General features: G+C 41.0%; 2 protein-coding genes across 2 annotated transcripts; both read left to right on the forward strand.

Annotated features, from left to right (window-relative positions):
* Nucleotides 1–6,361: 6,361 nt before the first annotated feature.
* Nucleotides 6,362–7,288, forward strand: LOC308706070 (olfactory receptor 5G26-like; the record flags this gene model as incomplete). Its single annotated transcript, XM_081391455.1, has 1 exon — nt 6,362–7,288. The coding sequence occupies one exon, from the start codon at nt 6,362–6,364 to the stop codon at nt 7,286–7,288; it is 927 nt and encodes a 308-aa protein (XP_081247581.1).
* Nucleotides 7,289–21,588: 14,300 nt separating this feature from the next.
* LOC308706071 (olfactory receptor 1G1-like) lies at nt 21,589–22,542 on the forward strand (the record flags this gene model as incomplete). The annotated part of the gene is made up of 1 exon (XM_081391456.1): nt 21,589–22,542. One exon carries the CDS (start codon nt 21,589–21,591, stop codon nt 22,540–22,542), a length of 954 nt encoding a protein of 317 aa, XP_081247582.1.
* Nucleotides 22,543–23,826: the final 1,284 nt, after the last annotated feature.

The raw sequence follows: 23,826 nt of genomic DNA on the forward strand, positions 1-23,826 counted from the left end.
TCCCCTTTTCCTCCATTTTTCTGATATGATCTGCAAATGTCAATCGTGAATCCAAACTTACTCCTAAAAATTTAAAAGTTCCAACCCTATCTAAATCTCTTCCATACATTCTTAGTTTTACAGCTTCCTGAACTCTTTTCCTAGTAAAAAAGACAGACTGTGTCTTTTCTACAGAAAATCTAAATCCCCAATCATAGCCCCACTCCACCACTTTATCAATTGCTTCCTGTATTTTCCTGACTACATAATCTATATTCCTTCCTCTCTTCCACAACGCCCCGTCATCTGCAAACAAAGACCTTCCGATGTCTTCTGGAACTCTTTCAAATATATTGTTAATCATAATAATAAAGAGTAATGGGCTTATCACACTCCCTTGTGGTGTACCATTTCCAACTATGTATTGATTTGACATGTCTGTTCCTATCCTCACTTGTATTTTCCGTCCGAAAAGAAAATCCTTTACCCAGTTAAACATTTTCCCCTCTACACCCATCTTATTCATTTTGATTAATAACCCCTCCTTCCACATCATGTCGTAGGCTTTTTCTATGTCAAAAAATACCGCTATTAAGGTCTCTTTATTTGCTTGTGCCTTTCTTACTTCCGTCTCTATTCTTACCACAGAGTCTATTGTGCTTCTTCCCTTCCTAAAACCACTCTGACAGCTAGCCAATAATCCTCTTTTTTCAATATCATGGGTCAGTCTATCTACTATCATCCTTTCCATAATTTTGCATAAATTAGAAGTTAGAGCTATCGGTCTGTAACTAGTGGGTTTTGTTGGATCCTTACCAGGTTTCCTTATCGGAATCACTACCGCTTCTTTCCATGTATTTGGTAACTTTCCCTCCTTCCATATTTTATTATACACCTCCAACAGCTTCAACTTTGATTTTTCCCCCAGTTGTTTTAACATAATATAACAAACTTGGTCTTTACCTGGAGATGTAGGTTTTGCTGTTTTTATTGCTCTTACCATCTCTGCCATGGAAAATGGTTCGTCTATTTCATTTTTAGTATCTTCCTTTCTGTTTATTTTATGATTATGCTTATTAAATGTTTCCAATCTTCTTCTTCTTCCTTCTTCTTCCAAATTTTCAGAACTATGTACCTTTATAAATGATTTTACCATAATTTCTGCTTTCTCTTTATTAGAAACTGCTGTTTCCTCTTCAAAAGACATAACTGGATAATCCCACTGCCTCCTGTCTCCCCCCATCCTTTTAATCATTCTCCATACTTCTCCCACCGGTGTAGTTCTTCCTATTTCATCACAGAAATTTCTCCAACTCGTCCTCTTTGCTTGTCGAATTGTTCTTCTAACCACTGCCTGTGCTTTCTTATACTGAATTAAATTATTCATAGTATGTGTTCTTTTAAGCACCCTGAAAGCTTTGTTTCTGTCTCTTACCACCTGATAACACTCTTCATTCCACCAAGGCACCAATTTTCGATTTACCCTGTTCCTCCCTTTAAGAATTGCTTCCTCTGCTGCCTTTATTATTGCAGTAGTTATCTGATTGTTAACATCATCTATACTTCCTGAAACCTCAACCCTAGTCATGGAATCATCACTCAAATTCTTAAACTTATCCCAATCAGCTTTCCCAAACTTCCACTTAGGAATTATCTCTTCTGGACCTACTTTCAATCTTTGACCCACTGAACAAAAGACAGGGTAGTGATCACTCCCCACTGTAGTAGATGTCCAAACTTCCCAATTACTATTTCCAGCCAGTGAATTAGACACTAAAGTTAAGTCCAATGCAGACTCTTTCCCTGTTGATACATTTATTCTGGTTCCTCTCCCATCATTCAAACAGACCAATTCTCTTTCATCCATCAATTCTTCGATTACCTTACCGTTAGCATCTGTATGTATATTTCCCCATATTGCACTATGCGCATTGAAATCTGCACACCATATTATTTTTGGTCTATCTTGCCCTAATATCCTTAGTAGTTTGTCTATTTCCAATCTTTTACATGGGTTATAGTAATTAATAATACTAATTTCCCCTCCCCTTTCCCACATCTCCATCACTATGTACTCCTGTTCATCCCCTATCTCCAGTATTCTATATGGAATTCCCGTCTTTATGAATATAGCACATCCCCCTCCTCCCTCTCCAGTATTCCTATCTCTTCTTATTCCTGTATATCCATGTATTTTAAAATCTAAATTAGGCTTCAACCAAGTTTCTTGCGTACACACTACATCTGGCTTTTCATCCAACTCACTCAAAAAATGTTTAAATTCCTGTCCATTGGTCAATAAACTCCTGGCATTCCATTGTAATATTAGAACCATTATTGTTATTATCCAATACATGACACTTCTTGGCTTGACTGATTAGTAAGGATTTCCCTCACCTCTTCCCATGTCAGTCCTTCTAATCCTAAGTGGTTCACTGCAGCTTTGACCACCAACTGGATTTTTTCATTTTTGGATTTTACTTCTGCTGTACTATTTATTACACCTGCAATAAAAGTAACCAGTTCGATTTTTTTCACATACACTCCTTCAGAGACACTTTGTTTTTGCTCTTGAACAACCATATCTACTTCCTTGTGCGTTTTATTTTCCCTCTCTCTTGTTACTTTAACAGCTTCTGCATAAGTAATTCTTTTTTCCACTCTTATCTTTTGGATATTTGTCTCCCTTTTCATTACTTCACACCCACTAAAAGCCACATTGTGGGCTCCTCCACAATTGCAACATTTTGGAGATATCCCTGAACCACACAGTCCATAGTCATGGTCCCCTCCACATCTTGCACATCTTTTCTGCCTTTTACAGTTTTTTGCTGTGTGGCCAAACCTTTGACAATTGAAGCACCTCATTGGTTTTGGTACAAACATCCTCACTGGATAACTCATAAACCCCAGAAATACTTTCTTTGGCACACTCTCTTCTTCAAATTCTATTGACACCGTTTCACTGTCCTTTACCACTCCATCCCTTTTTGTTTTCATTCTTTGTACACTCAGAATTTTTGCTCCCTTAATATTCTTCTTTAATTCCTCCATATTTACACTCAATGGTACCCCTGTAATCACTCCTATTTTTCCATCTTTTTTCCCTGTTCCCACCCTTCCTGAGTTTTCCACCTTACATTTTGCTATATCCTTAATTTTCAGAGCTTTATCCATTTGTCCTGCATTGGCACATCTCACAAACAAATTCCCATCATTAAGGATTTTTGCAAATTCAATTTCCCCTATTTTAGATGCCAGAGTTGATGTTAGCACAAACGGGCTAACCTTCTTCATGATTGCCTGGCTCTTTTCACTAAATCGTATTACAACCTCATATTTCTCAATTTCTTTAAAATGAGTCTCCTGTCTTTCTTCATCACTTTCAGAATCTTCATCTTTATCACTTCTTACTCTTTTATTTCTTTTATCTTTATCATTCGATCTTCCCCTCTTAACCACCCCCCATTCATCATATCTTCCTTCGTTTCTCTCCATTTTCTCCCCCCTACCTTCCTCTGATCCATTCACGGAGCAGTCGTGCTCCACCGCCTATTATTTCCGAAGAATATAACTTTACTCCGAAACTTGTTGAAAGCCGAAACAAAAACAAAAACCCTTCAAGGAATGATCTTCTTCTGGTGTAACTTAGTACCGTACCGCCATCTACCTCCACATACGTGTCGCTTCGGCATGTCGTCTGGTTTATGTTCCCTGGGTCACCACTAGATGTCCTCCTTCCCCACGGTGTCTGTCACAATTCTGAACTGCATTTCCCACAATTCCTGTCTGTCACTAATTGTTCATTGTCTTTCAGCTGTTTCTCGTCACCTTGTCAGCACTTGTGTATATATACCCTGTCTGTTTTAGTGTTTGTCACGGAGTCATTGTAAGATATCACAGCACTTCTGTATTCTGTTCCTGCCTGTTCCTGCCTTTGTGTCTCATTGTTTGGATTGCTTGTTTGGATTATGACCCCTGCCTGGACTGGATTTTGAGTACGGATTTCCCCATTAAAATTCACTTACTGCATTTGGATCTACCTGTCTTCTGTTCGGTGTGGTTCGTGACACTAAGACACTGGTGCAATAAATTCAAAACAACATTTCCAAAACTGGTAAGTTATGTTGCTTGTGGTTCCCCCCCTCACAAACCTTTTCACATGATGAACACAAAAGACACAACCAGTGGATACATTGGCACATTTTTATTCATACACAGAAAACACACGCACACAATTATTATTATTTTTTTTTTTCGTGGTTTTTTTTTTTTTTTTTTTTACTCTCACCTCTAATTTTTTTTATATTTACTTGCAGTAAGATGTGTGTGACCAACATGACATGACAGTAAAAGAGCACACACAAACCATATTCTAATATGGAATTCGAATTGTATTGGAATGGTAAAGAGTGTTGGGACGTAACAGGAGGGCCTCCACTCAAGGATACAATATGATGGACACGTCTAAGAATGTTCCACATTTGGTTGAAATACCATCATTTGCCTAGAAAGATAACATTCTGGGATTCAAGACTATAAAGGAGAAAGGATGCCCTCCCTTCACTGTCACACTCTGCAACCACACTGTCTGACTGTATGACTGCTGGCCTTTTCTTGCAAGAAAATAAACCTCATCAAAGACTATTGGAAATGTTTGTCTTTTATTCAGTGATAGAATTTTGTTTGCCACCACACCTCCCTGAAGGTTCTCGAGCCGACGGTAAAGTGACTCAAATTTGGCCTTACTCGTAGCCCAGCCTCCCTCATAGTCATACCATTGACAAAGACATGGGCAACTAGAGTGGCTTGAATTTCATCTGACACTGCTTGTCGTCTTGTCCTTGCCCTTCCTCCTCCTCCTCATTCTTATCCCTCTTCCTTTATGTCTTTCTGGATCCATTGTTCCAAAACGCAATAAACTGATTTGGGCCCTTTTATATATCTATTGAAGGTTCTGATTGATGTGTGTTAAATTTTGACTCTTAGTGTTTCCACTTGGGTAATTGTGTGCTAACTGAGCTGAAGCTGTGCTGACTTGAGTGAACAGTTTTGAATGCTAGTGCTTTCTAAATGACAACATGGTCTAAGCAATGAGAAATTAAGGGATTTGTGTGTAGAGTTTTGCAGTGACCGTTCAACAAATCTGACTCATGTGTCAAAACAGGGAATAGTGTTTATAGTTTAGTGAAATGGGTGTGCTTTTTGATTAATGGCGTTATGGTTTTGAAATTTTAGTTCAAAAGCCTGGTTATAGTGTTTAAGCAATCGAGAAAAACTGTAATTAAAAAATAACCCAACTATATGGGGTGGTCTTGCACCTTCCCAACTGTGGGTTATTTTAACCCAGTGCATTGGGTTAAATGCCAGCTGGGTTAAAAAACAACAGTTTAGTTTAATTTCACTATTTTAATAAATAAAATGTGGATTTGAATGAATTTTCAAATTCAGATTGTTTATTTGTATAAAACAATACATGTTTCAACAAATATATTTTTAAATTACAAACTATACTAGCATTTAATGTAAATATACATAATTGTGTACATAAATTCAAAATACACAAGTGTACATACAACACATAATAAATTCAAAATCTATGCAAATGTATACAAACATTACACATTCAAAACCTATATTTTAAATCTACACAAAAATGTACACAATAATACAAATACATCAAATGTATACATATAGCACAAAAAAATTCAATGGACCGTTAAAATGTGAATCGTCGCTGCAAAAAACCCTATAACCCAACAGCCGGGTTATTACTAGAAATGACCCAACGATTGTTTAAAATGACCTGAATTTTTTTGCAAATAACCTAACATATTGACCCAATATGTGTAATCAAATGGTTGGGTTAAAAAAAAAAAACAACGTTGGATTATTTGTTTTTTACTGTAGTATAGAATAATACTAGTACTAGTACTAGAATTTTAGCATAGTCCTCCCTGAATTTGTTACAGTGTGCTGTCATGTTGTTTTGAAGCTAGAAAATCCATAGAGAATTAGAAAAAAATACTGACATGAATGCTAAATAATACCACTTAGTTATTATTGCAGCTTACCTTTATAGCAAAAAGAGAGACTTAACGAATAAAATCATTTAGTTGTTCATTTCAGTAATTAAGATTGATTGCAATTTTTTGAGGAGTGAATAATTATTCTCAAGAGATTTTAGAACTTCTTTTACAGATTTCCCAAATGACAAATCACTTAATATAAAGCCAAGCAACACCTTGTCTGTTCCAGTTCTGAACACCCAGCTCTTCATATCTGGATGGGTCTGTTTATTTGCCTTCTTTTGAACTATGTTAGTCATTGACTGTGACTGTGACTGTGACTGAGACTGTGATTTGAGACCACCCATAACTTGATGGATAACATGTCTTATGCTGTGATACTGACTCTCATGGTGCCCAGAGACTCCAAATCATATAGGCACTTATACTTCACTTGTTTTCTTTCCCTCTATTTGCTTATTTTGTCAATTAATATTTCTCTTGTTATAGTAATTATAAAGGAGAAATCTCTACATGAACCAATGTACATGTTCTTGTCTCATCTGTGTTTAAATGGGGTTTATGGAGCCTCAGGATTCTACCCTAAAATTATGTCTGATTTAATATTGGATTCATATGTGATTTCCTCTCACATGTGTGCTCTGCAGATCTGTGTTATTTACAGCTCTTTACTGTGTGAGTATACAATATTAACGGTGATGTCTTATGATAGATATGTAGCCATATGCAAACCTTTAGACTATCATTCCAAGTTAACTAAATTCACCTGTGTGAAATTAATTCTGTTTTCATGGATTGTTCCCAACTGCGTCTCAGTTATAGCAGTCCTGTTATCAAACTTGAGGCCATTTTGTAAAAATCACATTGATAAATTATATTGTGATAACTGGTCAGTTGTAAAACTGTCTTGTGTATCATCTTTTGTGAATAATGTCTATGGATATATTGTCGCCATTATATTGCTTAGCTGTGCATTTATCATAATAGTGTCCTATGTTAAACTAATCTCTGCATGTAAAGCATCTTTAGAAAACAGAAGGAAATTCTGGCAAACGTGTCTGCCACACATATTATCGCTGATAAATTTCACTTTTGCTTTCCTTTTTGATTTCATGTATAACAGATATGGTTCAAATGACATTCCAGAGAGTCTGCGTAATTTTTTGGCTTTAGAATTAGTTATAGTTCCACCTGTTTTTAATCCCCTAATCTATGGGTTAAATATTAGAGCAGTGCGCAAAAGAGTTATTATTTCATGTCTTGCAGCAAGAGTAGGCTAAATGTTTTCCAAGCAACAAAAAGTATACCTCATTTGTGTTATGTGTGTAAGGTAGAAGTTTTGCAATAACATGATAATGGATTTAATTATTGTTAAAAGCATCTGAAATGTCTTAAATTACAGTTTTTCTTGATTGTTTACACACATTTCCTGGTACTTGAGACACAATGACCACAACATGTAACTCATTCACCAACCCCCTGAACTAATTCTGCTAAACTACAAGCACAATTCTTGCTTTACACTCAAATTGCAGTTCTAAAACACACTTTTTTCAAAACACTACACACAATTCTCTGCTTTTGGCACAATTTCCATGCAGAAAATCTCTTGTTTTCACAAGGAACACACTGCCATTCAAATATTCACACTGACTCATCACATGGGCAAACACCTGTCACACAGTTTTACAATTAGCAATCAGAGCTTTAGCATAAAAGGGCAACAGGTCAGCTCTTCAATGGATGCCAACATTGGATTTTTTATTTTTTTTTACTGTAACTGTATACAGTCAATTCTTCTGTTGTTTTGTATGTAGATCACTGTATGTACAACTTTGTGTTGGTTGGGATGTACACTGTGTACACTGTTTTTGTGGGAAAAATAAAACATATTTGTTACCGTGTATTTGTGTGTTGAGTATAAAAACAATATTCTCAAATATTTTACAACACACTTATGTATGTACTGTCTGTAGTAAGTGTAACACTGAACAAAAAAAAGCCTAAGTCATTATGATGAATGGAGAAGAAGTGTTTTCCATTCATCATAGTGTTTTACACTGAGCATATCAGTGTTCAACTGGTTCTTATAAATGTCTATTCATGTGATGGTTTGTGTCATTTGAAAACAAAATACCATTTTGAGAAGAAATAACATTGTTTTGAATGTAAAGTTTCATTTTGCAGGAGAATTGAGGGGTTTTGCCCATTGTGTGTGTGTTTTTGGATTTGTGTGTAGAGTTCTGAGAATATGAGGCATGCTTTCAGAAAATGTGTGTAAACAATCGAGAAAAACTGTAAATGGTAAATGTGTGTTTACTCTTTATGTTTTAGATACATTCCCTTATTAAGACACTGTACATTTTCTGTCTGATTGTGCAACACATTCTCACTCCCAATTCGTCACATATGGACATTTAGTCAGGACTCCTTGGCGTCACTTTTTAACATGCAAGGTAGCTAGCGTACATTTTTGATGTGCAGGAAACTTCATTTCTTTCAAGGAGAAACCTTTGGATATAACTCTGCACTGCCCTCTTGGTATTACCACACATTATATTGAATTAATAGGAAATCATCTGATTTGAATGAGATGACATTACCAAACGCGTCTCCCTGTACATTCTTTCATCGCACGAGTCCTAAACATTTAAATTATTTAAAGTTGGGAATTTTCCATTTATAAAAAGTGTGAGCAAGTTATGTTCGTCTTCATTAGTGAACAGATCATTGGGCAGACAACAAGACACCTCAACATATTGGTAGGCCTACTTCAATCTGAATTCTGCAATTCGCTCATTCTGAATACAGATTTACTTAAGTAAATATATTACATAAATATGTTTTAATGTTTTAGCGCCTTCATAACCATAACTCTCTGACCTGCCTGACACAGTGCAGGATGAGGGAGAGAGGCTGATGACTCAGAATGCATAAGAATAAATTACAACTGAAGTTGGGCATTTAACCTGATTGGTCTGAATAACTCGCTGCTGCACGGTGCGGCCTGCTCTGCCTTGTCATTGTCTATATCCTCCTTTTGTTCTTTTTTTCTTACTGCGGGAGAAAATGGATGTGGCCTGAGAGTTTGCAGCCTATAAAATACAATATAATAGCCTACATATATTTTACACTTCATTCCTTTACATACACGCTAGTGAAATGCCAGAGAATTTGTGCGGTCCATTAGCCCATTAACTGTCATTGTTTTCAGTTCTCCAAGATTTTGAAATGGACGTTGGTCAATAAAAGACATCAGGGGGAAAAATACACGCTTCACAATTTCATGAAAAATAATAATGCTTAATATTTCCTGCACAATTACGTACACACAGTGGCAGCTCGTCAGGGGAGACAAGGAAGGCACTGGTTGGGGGCCTTAAGTACATAAATAGGTAATTTCGTGCAAATTCATCTAAAAAGCGCCAAATTTGGCACAGATGTAGCTCAGGTCATACTGAAATGATTTAGCTAGGGCGCCGGAGCCAGCGACCCTCAGGGCCAAGATGGCAGCCAAATCCAATATGGCTGCTGCCCGAAAAGGGTTCCGAATATTACTTTTGATTCACATGAGCTACAAATACAAACTTGATGTCTTTTTCAGCTTAATTGATCATGGGAAACACATAGGAATGTTTATATTTATGACCCAGTATATCTGGGCCCCTTAATCCTCCAATTCCAATATGGCCGCTGTCCAAAAAAGCAGTTTTGACTGTAGTAGGCTATGGGGCCTTACACCCCATTGTTTGCACCAATTTATCTACAAGCACCAAATTTGGCACGGATGAAGCTGACGGCATACTGAAATGATTTAGCCAGGGCGCCCGAGCCAGTGATCCCTGAGACCAAGATGGCTGCCAAATCCAATATGGATTCGGCTGCATATTTTGAACCAGATGAGATACAAATGTAAAGTTGATATATATTTCACCTTTTCTGGCTATGGGAAACACAAAAAAAATTTATATTTATGATTGGGTATATGTGGACCCTCAAAGTCCCCAAATCCAATCTGGCTACTGTCCGAAAAAAGTTTTTGACTACAACTTTTGAACCAAATAAGCTACAGATGAAATCTTAAATGTCTATTTAATTTGTTTACCATGACAAACACACGGGAATGCTTACATTTGTGATTGCCTATGTTTAGACCCCACATTTGTATTTACAAGAAAGCAACTACCTGATAATTCATACTTTCCAAATATTCCCACCAATTTTCTAATTGAGAATGTAAGGCATATAAATGAGTAAGAGTCAGAATTCCAGCATAGATTTGGGCAATATTGAGCAAATATTGAGAATACTAGTTGACTGTATGGACTGTGGTGGAGCAGCTGTTTAGTGCTAAACCATGCTTGTGAGCAAGATGGACAACAACAGTGTTTAGCCAACTACTTCCTTTAGAGTGCAATGCATGGGGATGGTATCGGGACTCTATGAGCAAGACTTGGGAACCTTACTGGACTAATCTCGGAGACGCCAGTAAAGTCTGCACCATTTTCCTCCACTGTGGCTGCAAGACAGCATGTAGAGGGCACTGCAAGTGCTGTAAAGCAAATACAAATAGAGAACACGTCATTGATTGAACACAACCACTCACAATTGATTTAACCTGTTTCAAATGATGCCCAAAGACAAGAAGAAGCACACTGATCACGTTTACTTTGATTTTTGCCCCTTTAAGTATTGTATACTGTAGTACAGTGCATTGTAGGCTGTATACTGTACAATAAACAAATTGTATGGCCCTGAACATTGTGCTTTCCATTTGTTAACAGTGTCAGGTTGGGGGTGAAGGAAGAAGCGAGGACTCAGGTGCAGAATTGATGGGCTTTATTTTAAAAATAAAATAGGAACAAACAAAAACTACCCCGAAGGGGAAAACAAGACAGACTTGACTTTGACTCGGCTTGACTTGACTTGACTTGACGGCAGGGAAACGATACGACAACGAACCAGCACAGAACTGCAAACACAAGGAGAATAAATAGGGAGAGCAAACAAAGCAGGTAACTAGGGAGGACAGGTGGGGAAAATGAATCAATAATCAGGTAACAAGGTGGGCGGGGTTAGACAATCGACAGGAGAGCACATGGCACAAGGAAACACATGACAAGCCATGTGCTCACAACAAACAGGACTAGAACACAAAACGAGACATGAACACGCAGCTAGTGAAAACTCATAAGCCACGTGTTCACACAAAACATAACATAAAAAGCACACAGCCAGTGAAAAACTAGCTGTGTGCTACACAGCACAAGACAAGAAAAAACACGCAGACAGAAGAGCGCGCGGCTCGAGCGAACTCGAAACCGCGCGCGCTCACGTGACAAGACAGAGCGCACGAGAACGAGCGAAAGCTCATTCCGTGCGCTCACAAAAGAAAACAAACACGCGGAGCATTGATGTCCGAATCCCGACACAGAACCGAAACCTAACTAGACAGACATGTCGGGATCCAAACACCATGCCCCGCACATATAACAAGGCACATAGACAAGTGAGTGCACGGCCCGAGCGCGCTCGGAACCGCACACTCACACAGAGACGAGACAAAACAGGGAGTGTCAGAGCTCTGTCACAAAACCAAGAAATTAACTAGACCGAGGTGACAGAACCCTGACACTACCCCTCCTCCAAGGGACGCCACCTGGCGTCCCAAAGCGGGACATCAAAAACAAGACAGGAACATGACAAGACAACTCACCAACAGACAATACAAGACAGGAAGATCAAGACACAGAGACAAAGTGGGGAGGGAGGGAGGGGAGCCAAGTCAGAGCCAGCAGGAACATCCACAAAGTCAAAAAGAGGGACCAGGGAGGGACGGGCGGGTTGAGCCAGGGAGACTCAGGCAGATCTGGGGTCATGGCAGAAGACCAGGGTGGAACCGGAGGGACAGACCAGGGAGATTCCGGCGGGTCTGGAATCCTGGCTGAGGACCAGGGCGGTGCTGGGGGAACTGACCAGGGAGACTCCGGCGGGTCTGGAATCCTGGCTGAGGGCCAGGGCGGTGCTGGAGGAACTGACCAGGGAGACTCCGGCGGGTCTGGAATCCTGGCTGAGGGCCAGGGCGGTACCGGAGGAACTGACCAGGGAGACTCCGGCGGGTCTGGAATCCTGGCTGAGGGCCAGGGTGGTGCCGGAGGGACTGACCAGGGAGAATCCGGCGGGACAGGAGTCCCAGCTGAGAGCCAGGACAGTACAGGGGCCTTGGGTGGCGTCGACAGGACAGGTTGCAAGGGCAGAGCCATCAGGGCAGGCGGAGCAGGTTGGCCAGGCTTGGGAAAGACAGGGACTATAGTGAGGAAGGCCATATAAGCAGGAGCAGGCTGCTTGGCGACTGCTTCCGGGCTGGCAACGGGCTCTGGGACAGCCTCCGGGAGCTTGAGCGGGGCCGGCAGGGCGAGCAGCTTGAGCGGGGCCGGCAGGGCGAGCAGCTTAAGCGGGGCCGGCAGGGCGAGCAGCTTGAGCGGGGCCGGCAGGGCGAGCAGCTTGAGCGGGGCCGGCAGGGCAGGACGCCTGGAAATGGCCTCTGGACCCGCAGCAGGCTCTGGGACGACCTCTTGGTCCTGGGGTATGGAGGAAGCCTTCCTCCTTCTCCTCCTCCGTTTCCGAGAGCGAGGTGGCGCTGCAGCCTCTTGGACCGCCAGTGGGGGCGCTGCAGCCTCTTGGACCGCCAGTGGGGGCGCTGCAGCCTCTTGGACCGCCAGTGGGGGCGCTGCAGCCTCTTGGACCGCCAGTGGGGGCGCTGCAGCCTCTTGGACCGCCAGTGGGGGCGCTGCAGCCTCTTGGACCGCCAGTGGGGACGCTGCAGCCTCTTGGACCGCCAGTGGGGGCGCTGCAGCCTCTTGGACCGCCAGTGGGGGCGCTGCAGCCTCTTGGACCGCCAGTGGGGGCGCTGCAGCCTCTTGGGCCGCCAGTGGGGGCGCTGCAGCCTCTTCGGCCGCCAGTGGGGGCGCTGCAGCCTCTTCGGCCGCCAGTGGGGGCGCTGCAGCCTCTGCGGCCTCTAGTGGGGGTGCTGCAGCCTCTTCAGCCGCCAGTGGGTAGGAGGCAGAACTGCTCTTCCTCCCTCTCCCCGAAGGGGTCATCGGAGGACTGGGGACCTGGCAGTTTGTGAGGTGAATAGGAGGTGGACCAAGAGGTGGAAGGCCACCCTCCTCCCCACGGTTGTATACAAACCCCACAAACTGCCAGAATGAAAGTATCCCCAGCATCCCCATCTCCCAGGCAGGGACAGGCTCATTGAGGCCGTTGTTGAAAATGTCCTTGAGCGCAGTGTTGTTAATATCAAGCCCCTCCGCAGTGATGACAAACTGGTGGGCAAACTCTTTCACTGTAGACACCCCTTGGCGAAGAGAAAAGAGCATGCCATAGCGCTTCATCTTCAGAAAAGTGGAGGGGCAAGCTCTGGGAGATGGAAACAGGAAGATGACCATCTTTCTGCTGAGTCCTCTGATGGCTGGTTCGTTCTGTCAGGTTGGGGGTGAAGGAAGAAGCGAGGACTCAGGTGCAGAATTGATGGGCTTTATTTTAAAAATAAAATAAAACAGGAACAAACAAAAACTACCCCGAAGGGGAAAACAAGACAGACTTGACTTTGACTCGGCTTGACTCGGCTTGACTCGACTTGACTCGGCTTGACTCGACTTGACTCGACTTGACTTGACGGCAGGGAAACACACAGTGTAGATACGACAACAAACCAGCACAGAACTTCTTCTTCTTCTTCTTCTTCTTTTATTGGCGGTTGGCACCAGCACAGAACTGCAAACACAAGGAGAATAAATAGGGAGAGCAAACAAAGCAGGTAACGAGGGAGGACAGGTGGGGAAAATGAATCAATAATCAGGTAACAAGGTGGGCGGGGTTAGACAATCGACAGGAGAGCACATGGCACAAGGAAACACATGACAAGCCATGTGCTCACAACAAACAGGACTAGAACACAAAACAAGACATGAACACGCAGCTAGTGAAAACTCATAGGCCACGTGTTCACACAAAACATAACATGAAAGCACACAGCCAGTGAAAAACTAGCTGTGTGCTACACAGCACAAGACAAGAAAAAACACGCAGACAGAAGAGCGCGCGGCTCGAGCGAACTCGAAACCGCGCGCGCTCACGTGACAAGACAGAGCGCACGAGAACGAGCGAAAGCTCATTCCGTGCGCTCACAAAAGAAAACAAACACGCGGAGCATTGATGTCCGAATCCCGACACAGAACCGAAACCTAACTAGACAGACATGTCGGGATCCAAACACCATGCCCCGCACATATAACAAGGCACATAGACAAGTGAGTGCACGGCCCGAGCGCGCTCAGAACCGCACACTCACACAGAGACGAGACAAAACAGGGAGTGTCAGAGCTCTGTCACAAAACCAAGAAATTAACTAGACCGAAGTGACAGAACCCTGACAAACAGTACTGACTGCTCAATAGATTTTGACTGGTTGCAGGTTCATATCAACAAAGAATAAGAATTACAGTATCACAGAGACAAAGGACAAGTTTGTGAGATGCAGGGTACAGTACTGTAAAAATCCTACAAGGAGGAAGAACAAAAAAAAATTGCAAAGAGCAAAACAGAGTTGTAATTTCTGATCAATTTTGAGCTACTATGATTGAACATGTTTTCGTTCATCAAAAGACAATGATGGAAAACGTTTTTTTTTTTTACTTTTCTTTTTTTTTTTTTTTTACTTTTATCAAGTGCAGTCATACAGTATGTCACTAATGAACTTTTTGATGGTACAGTAAGGTGTCACGGGTACACTCTCAGAAAAAAAGTTACAAAAGCTGTCACTGTGGCGGTACCTTTTCAAAAGGTACACCTTTGTACCTAAAGAGTGCATATTAGTCCCTCAAAGGTACATATTGGTACCAAAAGTGTACATATTAGTTCCAAAAGTATTAGTACCTAAATGGTACATATTATAACCCTTTTGAAGGGTACTGTCCCAGTGACAGCTTTTGCACCTTTTTTTCTGAGTGTAAGTCTACAAACAGAATAGCAGTCCATAGATATCTTTCGAGAACTATATGTTTTGTTTTGAACAATGTGTTTTCTATTTTTTGGTGTATTGTTTACTGACTGCTTGATAGTGTATATCATTTTGATCACTTTGTTTATGAAATGAGAGCAGTGTTTGATTTTGAACACAGCTAAAACTGTTTTGAGGCGAAAGTTTAATTTTGCAAGAGGAGTCAGAGGTTTTGTAAATAGTGCTTGAAGATGAGGTTTTGTGTTTAATGTTTTCAGAAAAAGGAGCAAGGTTTCAGAAATTGGGTTTTAGCAATTGAGGAAAAACTGTAATTTGAAACTTGAGCTCTATTTTGTCCTCTTGCTGTGGCTCCTCCACCACGCATGTAAACTCCTCTTCCTCTGGCCCCTCTGCCATGGCCTCTTGCTCTCCTTCCATGCTTTGATCCCTGCTTGCAAATAGCAACACAGAGGTGGCATCTTTTATGGATGGATGAGGACTGATTGCTGATTGAAGAGTTGTGCAAACGAGTTTCACACAGGTTAATAACTAGATGTACCGCATCGCGGTACAAAATATGACCGCCGCTCAGGCCTGCACTGGCTTTCCACAAAAATAAATGACGTGGAGTAATTTGGCTGTATTGCGTGTTTATGTATATACCTAAAAAAAGTAGTAGTGTGTGCATGTCTGTCTGTGTGTGTGTGTGTGTGTGTGTGTGTGTATGTGTGTGTGTTTGTGTATGTGTGTGTGTGTGTGTCTGTGTGTGTGTGTGTGTGTGTGTGTGTGTGTGTGTGTGTGTGTGTGTGTCTGTGCGTGTATGTATGTGTGCGTACATGTGTGCGCGTGTGTGTTTGTGTGTGTGTGTCTGTGCATGTGGATTTGTATGTGTGTGTATGGGTGTGTGTCTGTGCGTGTGGATGTCAGTGTGTGTGCATGCTTGCGTTTGTTTGTATTCCTGCATGTGTGTGTGTGTGTGTGTGACAGTATCATCCTAAACCAGCAACCCCTCGCTCAACAGCACCATCTACAGGCCGATGAGTGTACAGTCACTAAATGTGCACATAAATGAATTTATTTTATACCCCCCCATGGATGAAATTCTACGAAACTTAGCAGAGGATACCCCCAGAGGATGTCAAGTTAATCATACACATGAAATATGGTGCAGTTCTGAACATCTCCACTGAAGATAGGGGCGATTAAAGATAGGGGCGATTCATTTTTTATGGGAGGGGCGCAAATCACAAATGAGTGATTATGGGCTAGGTTGATGTGGGCCCTTAAGACCAACATACCATAAAAATTTCTTCATCCTCGGTGCCACGGTTCAGGTAGTTATTTAGGAAAAACTGAATTTTTGGGGGTTTGGGGGGGCCCAGCGCGGGGGGGGAGTGGCCCCCGGGGACCAAACAAAATTTTTCCGTAGAAGTCTAGTGGGGCTACATGCCCACCAAATTTCATGTTCCCCGGTGCTTCGGTGTCCCTGGTATCGTTGACGAAAAATTTACGGGGGCCCCAGCGCGGGGGGGGAAGTGGCCCCCGGGGACCAAACGAAATTTTTCCGTAAAAGTCTAGTAGACCAACATACCATAAAAATTTCTTCATCCTCGGTGCCACGGTTCAGGTAGTTATTTAGGAAAAACTGCATTTTTTTGGTTTTGGGGGGGCCCAGCGCGGGGGGGGGGAGTGGCCCCCGGGGACCAAACAAAATTTTTCCGTAGAAGTCTAGTGGGGCTACATGCCCACCAAATTTCATGTTCCCCGGTGCTTCGGTGTCCCTGGTATCATTGACGAAAAATTTACGGGGGCCCCAGCGCGGCGGGGGGAGTGGCCCCCGGGGACCAAACGAAATTTTTCCGTAAAAGTCTAGTAGGCCAACATACCATAAAAATTTCTTCATCCTCGGTGCCACGGTTCAGGTAGTTATTTAGGAAAAACTGCATTTTTTTGGGTTTGGGGGGGCCCAGCGCGGGGGGGGAGTGGCCCCCGGGGACCAAACGAAATTTTTCCTTAGAAGTCTAGTGGGGCTACATGCCCACCAAATTTCATGTTCCCTGGTGTTTCGGTGTCCCTGGTATCGTTGGCGAAAATTTTACGGGGGCCCCAGGGCGGGGGGGGGAAGTGGCCCCCGGGGACCAAACGAAATTTTTCCGTAAAAGTCTAGTAGACCAACATACCATAAAAATTTCTTCATCCTCGGCGCCACGGTTCAGGTAGTTATTTAGGAAAAAATGCATTTTTTTGGGTTTGGGGGGGCCCAGCGCGGGGGGGGAGTGGCCCCCGGGGACCAAACGAAATTTTTCCTTAGAAGTCTAGTGGGGCTACATGCCCACCAAATTTCATGTTCCCCGGTGCTTCGGTGTCCCTGGTATCGTTGACGAAAAATTTACGGGGGCCCCAGCGCGGGAGGGGAAGTGGCCCCCGGGGACCAAACGAAAATTTTCCATAAAAGTCTAGTAGACCAACATACCATAAAAATTTCTTCATCCTCGGTGCCACGGTTCAGGTAGTTATTTAGGAAAAACTGCATTTTTTGGGGTTTGGGGGGGCCCAGCGCGGGGGGGGGAGTGGCCCCCGGGGACCAAACGAAATTTTTCCTTAGAAGTCTAGTGGGGCTACATGCCCACCAAATTTCATGTTCCCCGGTGCTTCGGTGTCCCTGGTATCGTTGACGAAAAATTTACGGGGGCCCCAGCGCGGGGGGGGGAGTGGCCCCCGGGGACCAAACGAAATTTTTCCGTAAAAGTCTAGTAGACCAACATACCATAAAAATTTCTTCATCCTCGGTGCCACGGTTCAGGTAGTTATTTAGGAAAAACTGCATTTTTTTGGGTTTGGGGGGGCCCAGCGCGGGGGGGGGGGAGTGGCCCCCGGGGACCAAACGAAATTTTTCCTTAGAAGTCTAGTGGGGCTACATGCCCACCAAATTTCATGTTCCCCGGTGTTTCGGTGTCCCTGGTATCGTTGACGAAAAATTTACGGGGGCCCCAGCGCGGGGGGGGGAGTGGCCCCCGGGGACCAAACAAAATTTTTCCGTAAAAGTCTAGTAGACCAACATACCATAAAAATTTCTTCATCCTCGGTGCCACGGTTCAGGTAGTTATTTAGGAAAAACTGCATTTTTTTGGGTTTGGGGGTGCCCAGCGCGGGGGGGGAGTGGCCCCCGGGGACCAAACGAAATTTTTCCTTAGAAGTCTAGTGGGGCTACATGCCCACCAAATTTCATGTTCCCCGGTGCTTCGGTGTCCCTGGTATCGTTGACGAAAAATTCAGTAAGGTGACGAAAAACAAAAAAAAAAAAAACTTTGACAATCCCTATATGACCGCTTTCGCTAGCTATGCTAGCGGCGGTCATAATTATGAAAATACTTTCTATCAGATGTGAATAGATTTTTCCTTTTGTTCAACACAGTGAATCCAATAGAGTTTGGGGTCTTATAATGAGATCTGGGGCCGGTTTCACAAAGATAGACTTTGACTATGGCTTAGATATAGTAGATAGTCAGACTTCAGATAGACATCTAAATCAGACCGTTGCACAAAGCACTTAAGACTCTGACTATCTTAAGTAGGACTACACTGCAATGCATTCTGGGTAAAATAAGACACTTTTCAAAACAAATAACATGGCGGGTCGAGTAAGCGCATTCAACCGCTGCAGTGCAGTTTACCCCAGCGGAAAATATGTGTTTGTTGGAGGAGTAACGTTAGGCTATAAATGACGGAGTATGTTTTTATGTTTCCACTGTTTGATCGCGCCCGTGCCATCTCTCTCTCTGACATAGCCTACACACACACATTCCAGCATTGCAATCTTGACATCGCAGCCTGTTATTATGCAGCGTTCAAACCAAACGCGAATAGAGCGTCAAATTCGCGTCTATCGCGTCTAGTTCGACGCTTGAACATTTTGAATCCATTCGCGCGTCCAAGGCGAATAGGACGCGCGTATAAAGCGAGCGTTTGAAGCGAAATAGACGGTTGAACAGTCACGGTGTATTGCATTTCACGCATCGCCCGTGACGCTTGCGTATGAAAGAAAGCGCGTCGATCGTTGCTCGCGCCTCGCGTTGACTATGTAACGGCCCTAACAGTTACAAGGACATTTTACTTGGGAATGTAACGTTAGTAACAAGAAGAAATGTTTAAATTATGAGCCATTTTCACTTTTCTTTTGGCAGTTTGTAATGTAACTGATTGTTACTGCTGGTTGCCAAGGTAACAAAGAGTCTTAGACCTCAGTTAGCCTGGGGGTAAGGTGTCTAATTTTTTTGGTCTAAATTAAGTCAGTCTTTATTTTTGTGAAACAGTCTAACTTGCATTAGACTGTCTATGAGCAATTTTTAGACTTGTCTAACACTATAGACCGGTCTAAAATAGCTTTGTGAAACCGGCCCCTGTGGTAACTGTTTTGACATAGGGTGTGAAAAATGTGTGAAACAAATTAAAAAGTGTTAAAACATTTGCAAGAGAAGACTTCTGCTGTGCTAAGAATGTGATGATGAAGATCAAGTGGATCCTAGTTTCATTTAGCAGTCTTGCTCATGAGAGGAGATTTTCCAATGTGGAAAATGTGAAGCCTGAGATCAGATTTTGTTGTTCATCTTTAATGATGGATGTTCTGTCCATGATAAAGCAATGAAGCGCAGTTGACATGTCAAGTCAAGTGAAGTCAAGTCACCTTTATTTATAGGGCTTTTAACAATATAGATTGTTTCAAAGCAGTTTTACAGTGATAGGAAATAATAGGAAAACTTTGAAATAGGTTCCAAGGTGCAAGTTTTGAACAATTTTGAAATCGTTATCTCTGTGCAAACTTCAAAAATGTGAATCTGTGAAAACGGTGCCAGCTTGCACATGCATATTACGTGTTCAGTCTATAGGATGCACATTTAAATATATATGTGCGCAGGTGCGTAGTCTTTCTTTACCAACTGACCTCAGTATCTTTAGTTGCTTCCACGTATCCATGCGAACTGGAATCATTTTGATAACATTTTATCTGTACAGAGGTAAAAGGAAAGGAAGGAGGCCTTTACAAGAGACTAGTTGACACTTCAGGCCTGCGTTGTCGTCGTGTCCAGGCACAGGTCCTTCAGCAGATCTGGATACGGCTGGATCTGGCAGACTATGGTAAACCTCGGGATAAACAGAGAGACTAATATTTAGCGTAAACGCCATTCTTCTTATGGTGTTCTAACCATTAGACATTGGCCATTCTAACATCAAGTGTTATGGGAAGTCTTCCCAGTTCCAGCTGACCTAGTTTATGCAGCCTAACATTTAATTATAGAAGTTGATAATGTGTTGTGTGTATGCTAGGTTAAAAATATATTTTTAGTCTAGATTTAAACTGACAGTGTGTCTGCTTCCCGGACAATGTTAGGAAGACTGTTCCAAAGTTTAGGTGCTAAAAAGGAAAAGGATCTACCGCCAACAGTCGATTTTGATATTCTAGGTATTATCAACTGGCCAGAATTTTGAGATCGCAATAGACGTGAAGGACTATAATGTGTTAAGAACTCGCTCAAGTACTGCGGAGCTAAACCATTTAGTGCTTTGTAAGTAGTCAACAATATTTAAAAATGTATTCAATGTTTAATAGGGAGCCAATGCAGTGTTGACAGAACAGGACTAATATGGTCATACTTCCTGGTTCTGCTAAGAACTCGAGCTGCTGCGTTTTGGACCAGCTGTAGTTTGTTTATTATGTGTGCAGGGCAACCACCCATAAGAGAATATGAAAGCATGAACTAACTGTTCACCATTTGTCATTGAGAGCATGTGTCATAATTTAGATATATTTTTACAATGGCAGAATGTGGTTTTACAGATACTAGAAACTTGACTTTGAAATGAAAGATTGGTATCAAAGAGCACACCAAGGTTCCTAACAGACAACAAAGACTAGACAGTCAAATGTTAGACAGTATTCTAGGTTATTATGTGCGGAGGTTTTTGGTCCAATAATTAGAATCTCTGTTTTTTCAGAATTAAGTAGTAGGAAATTACAAGTCATCCAGTTTTTTTATATCAGCTATGCATTCCGTTAATTTTGTAAACTGGTAAGTTTCGTCAGGGCATTAAGAAATATACAGCTGAGTATCATCAGCATAACAGTGAAAACTATCCTCTTAGTTGCCAAACATCTCTGGTTGATGTGGTCCAGTGAAGGTCAGCTATCTAGTGTTTTTCTGCTATGACTGGGTGACGTTGGTAGTTCCTTAATTGATGAGTGAAACTAAATGATTCAAACTAAATCCTATACAAATTCGACATGTTATTTGGTTTGAATAAAATAAGAAAAATAAGGATTGCAAAGTTTGCAAGGACCATACTTATAATTAATCCCAAGACGCTTTTCCCAACTGAATTTTTTTCTTATAAGACGTTCAGCTCTTCACACGCAGATACACAGCTCTTTTTTTTCTAAGCTCCATCTTTGATTGTCTGATTGAGTAGATTTTAAATGAATGTAGCTTTTTTTACCATATATTTTTTATTCTTATATATTTTTTTTATTATTATTGCAGAATATCATTGTTTTGTGTGATTTGAAGCAATATCCATTACTTGATGAATAACATGTCTTATCCTGTGATACTGACTCTTATGGTGCCCAAATTATCTAAGTCATATAGGCATATCTATTTCACTTGCTTTCTTTTCCTTTATCTGTTTATCTTGTCAATTAATATTCGTCTTGTTATGGTCATTATCAAGACAAAAGCACTTCATGAACCGATGTACATATTCTTGTCTCATTTGTGTGTAAATGGGGTTTATGGAGCCTCAGGATTCTACCCTAAAATTATGTCTGATTTAATATTGGATTCATATGTGATCTCCTCTCACATGTGTGCTCTGCAATCCTTTGTTATTTACAGCTCTTTACTGTGTGAGTTTACAATATTGACAGTGATGTCTTATGATAGATATGTAGCCATATGTAAACCTTTAGACTATCATTCCAAGTTAACTAAATTCACCTGTGTGAAATTAATTCTGTTTTCATGGATTGTTCCCAACTTCTCTGTGATTCCAGCAATACTGTTATCAAATCTGAGGCCATTTTGTAATTATTACATTGATAAATTATATTGTGACAATTGGTCAATTGTAAAACTTTCTTGTACATCTTCTTTTGTGAATAATGTCTATGGATATATTTTTGCAATTATATATCTTAGCAGTGTTGTTTTCATCATAGTGTCCTATATTAAACTGATCTCTGCATGTAAAGCATCTTTAGAAAACAGAAGGAAATTCTGGCAAACGTGTCTGCCACACATATTATCGCTGATAAATTTCACTTTTGCTATGCTTTTTGACGTTATGTATGGCAGGTATGGCTCAAATGACATTCCAGAGAGTCTGCGTAATTTTTTGGCTTTAGAATTAGTTATAGTTCCACCTGTTTTTAATCCCCTAATCTATGGGTTAAACGTTAGAGCAGTGCGCAGAGTTTTTGTCTCATGTATTTCAGCAAGAGTGAATGTTTTAGAAGCTAAAAAAGGCTTAAATCCTTGACAATTACTTAATGTACTTGCAAACAGACATGCAAAATAGTATATTTTTAAAAGTAAATGAATTACAACAAAAAGTAAGAAAAACAAGGATGTGCTGTCAACATTATTTTTATGTACATCATTGAATATTTTCATAAAACATTCAAAAGAAAATGAGGCCTATTCTTTTTTTTTTTTTTATGCTTTCACTGCTCCCACATCCACTTATAACATTTATTGTATAACATTTTACATCCTTTGTTGATTTATTTGCTGATGTTTGTCTAAATTACCAAAAATATATTAGAAAAGTCCTGGGAATTTCCTGAGATGTGTATAATGTGTTTACATTTTACGGTAACACTTTATTTCGATAGTCCACTTTAGACATTCTACTAACAATAAGTAACTTTGTAGCTGCATGTCAACTAACTGTCATCAGAGTATTAATAGACTGTCTGTTTAATATCTGCTAACAATTTATTTTGTTGGTCCCCCAACAGACATTCTACTAACTATAAGTAACTAGGCAACTACAAGTCAACTTATTCTCCTAACCCGAACCCTAACACCTAACCATAACCTAACAGTCTACTAAAGTCTACTAATACTTTAATGATAGCTAGTTGACATGTAGTTGAAAAGTTACTTATAGTTAGTAGAATGTCTAAAGTGGACTATCAAAATAAAGTGGACCCCTTTTTACTTATATTTTACTTTAAATATTTTACTTTTTAATTATTTTACTTCAAATTATACTGCTATTTTACATGTAGGCCTACACCAATAATGTGATTATTGCCAATAATCAGACTTAATAGAATCTTAATAGAATCTCACGTAAAACCTTCATTCTGAACCTCCATTATTCTGATGATAAAATAAATGATTAAACCATTGGTTTAGTTGTGTATTTTTATTTTACATTTTTGTTTTAAAAAATATGCCGCCTTCAAGCCCTGAAGGCAGTGTACATGAACCTATTCACCGGTTCCCTGGTATTTGGCCTTCCTATGAAGGTAATATGATGCCATAAAGAATCACATGCGCAGGGTAAGATTTGTGAAAGTGTACATAAGATTGCAAGCCTAAATAAAATTTGCATGTGCAAGAGAAGATTTGTAAAGGTGTAAATCGCCTTTCAAGTGCAAGAAAAAAATATTTGCAGCATTTTACTGTTATTCGTAAGTGTAATGGATGTATTGTGAAACTGCAGCTTCATGCTTATGCAAAATAAATATTATCTGTATTCTTCTGACATCCATTTTTCCGCGCTTACACAGTAATTTGCAACCGAAAACAACAG

Source organism: Scardinius erythrophthalmus (genome assembly GCF_964197995.2).
Source record: "Scardinius erythrophthalmus genome assembly, chromosome: 17".
In the NCBI taxonomy this organism is placed as follows: domain Eukaryota; kingdom Metazoa; phylum Chordata; class Actinopteri; order Cypriniformes; family Leuciscidae; genus Scardinius; species Scardinius erythrophthalmus.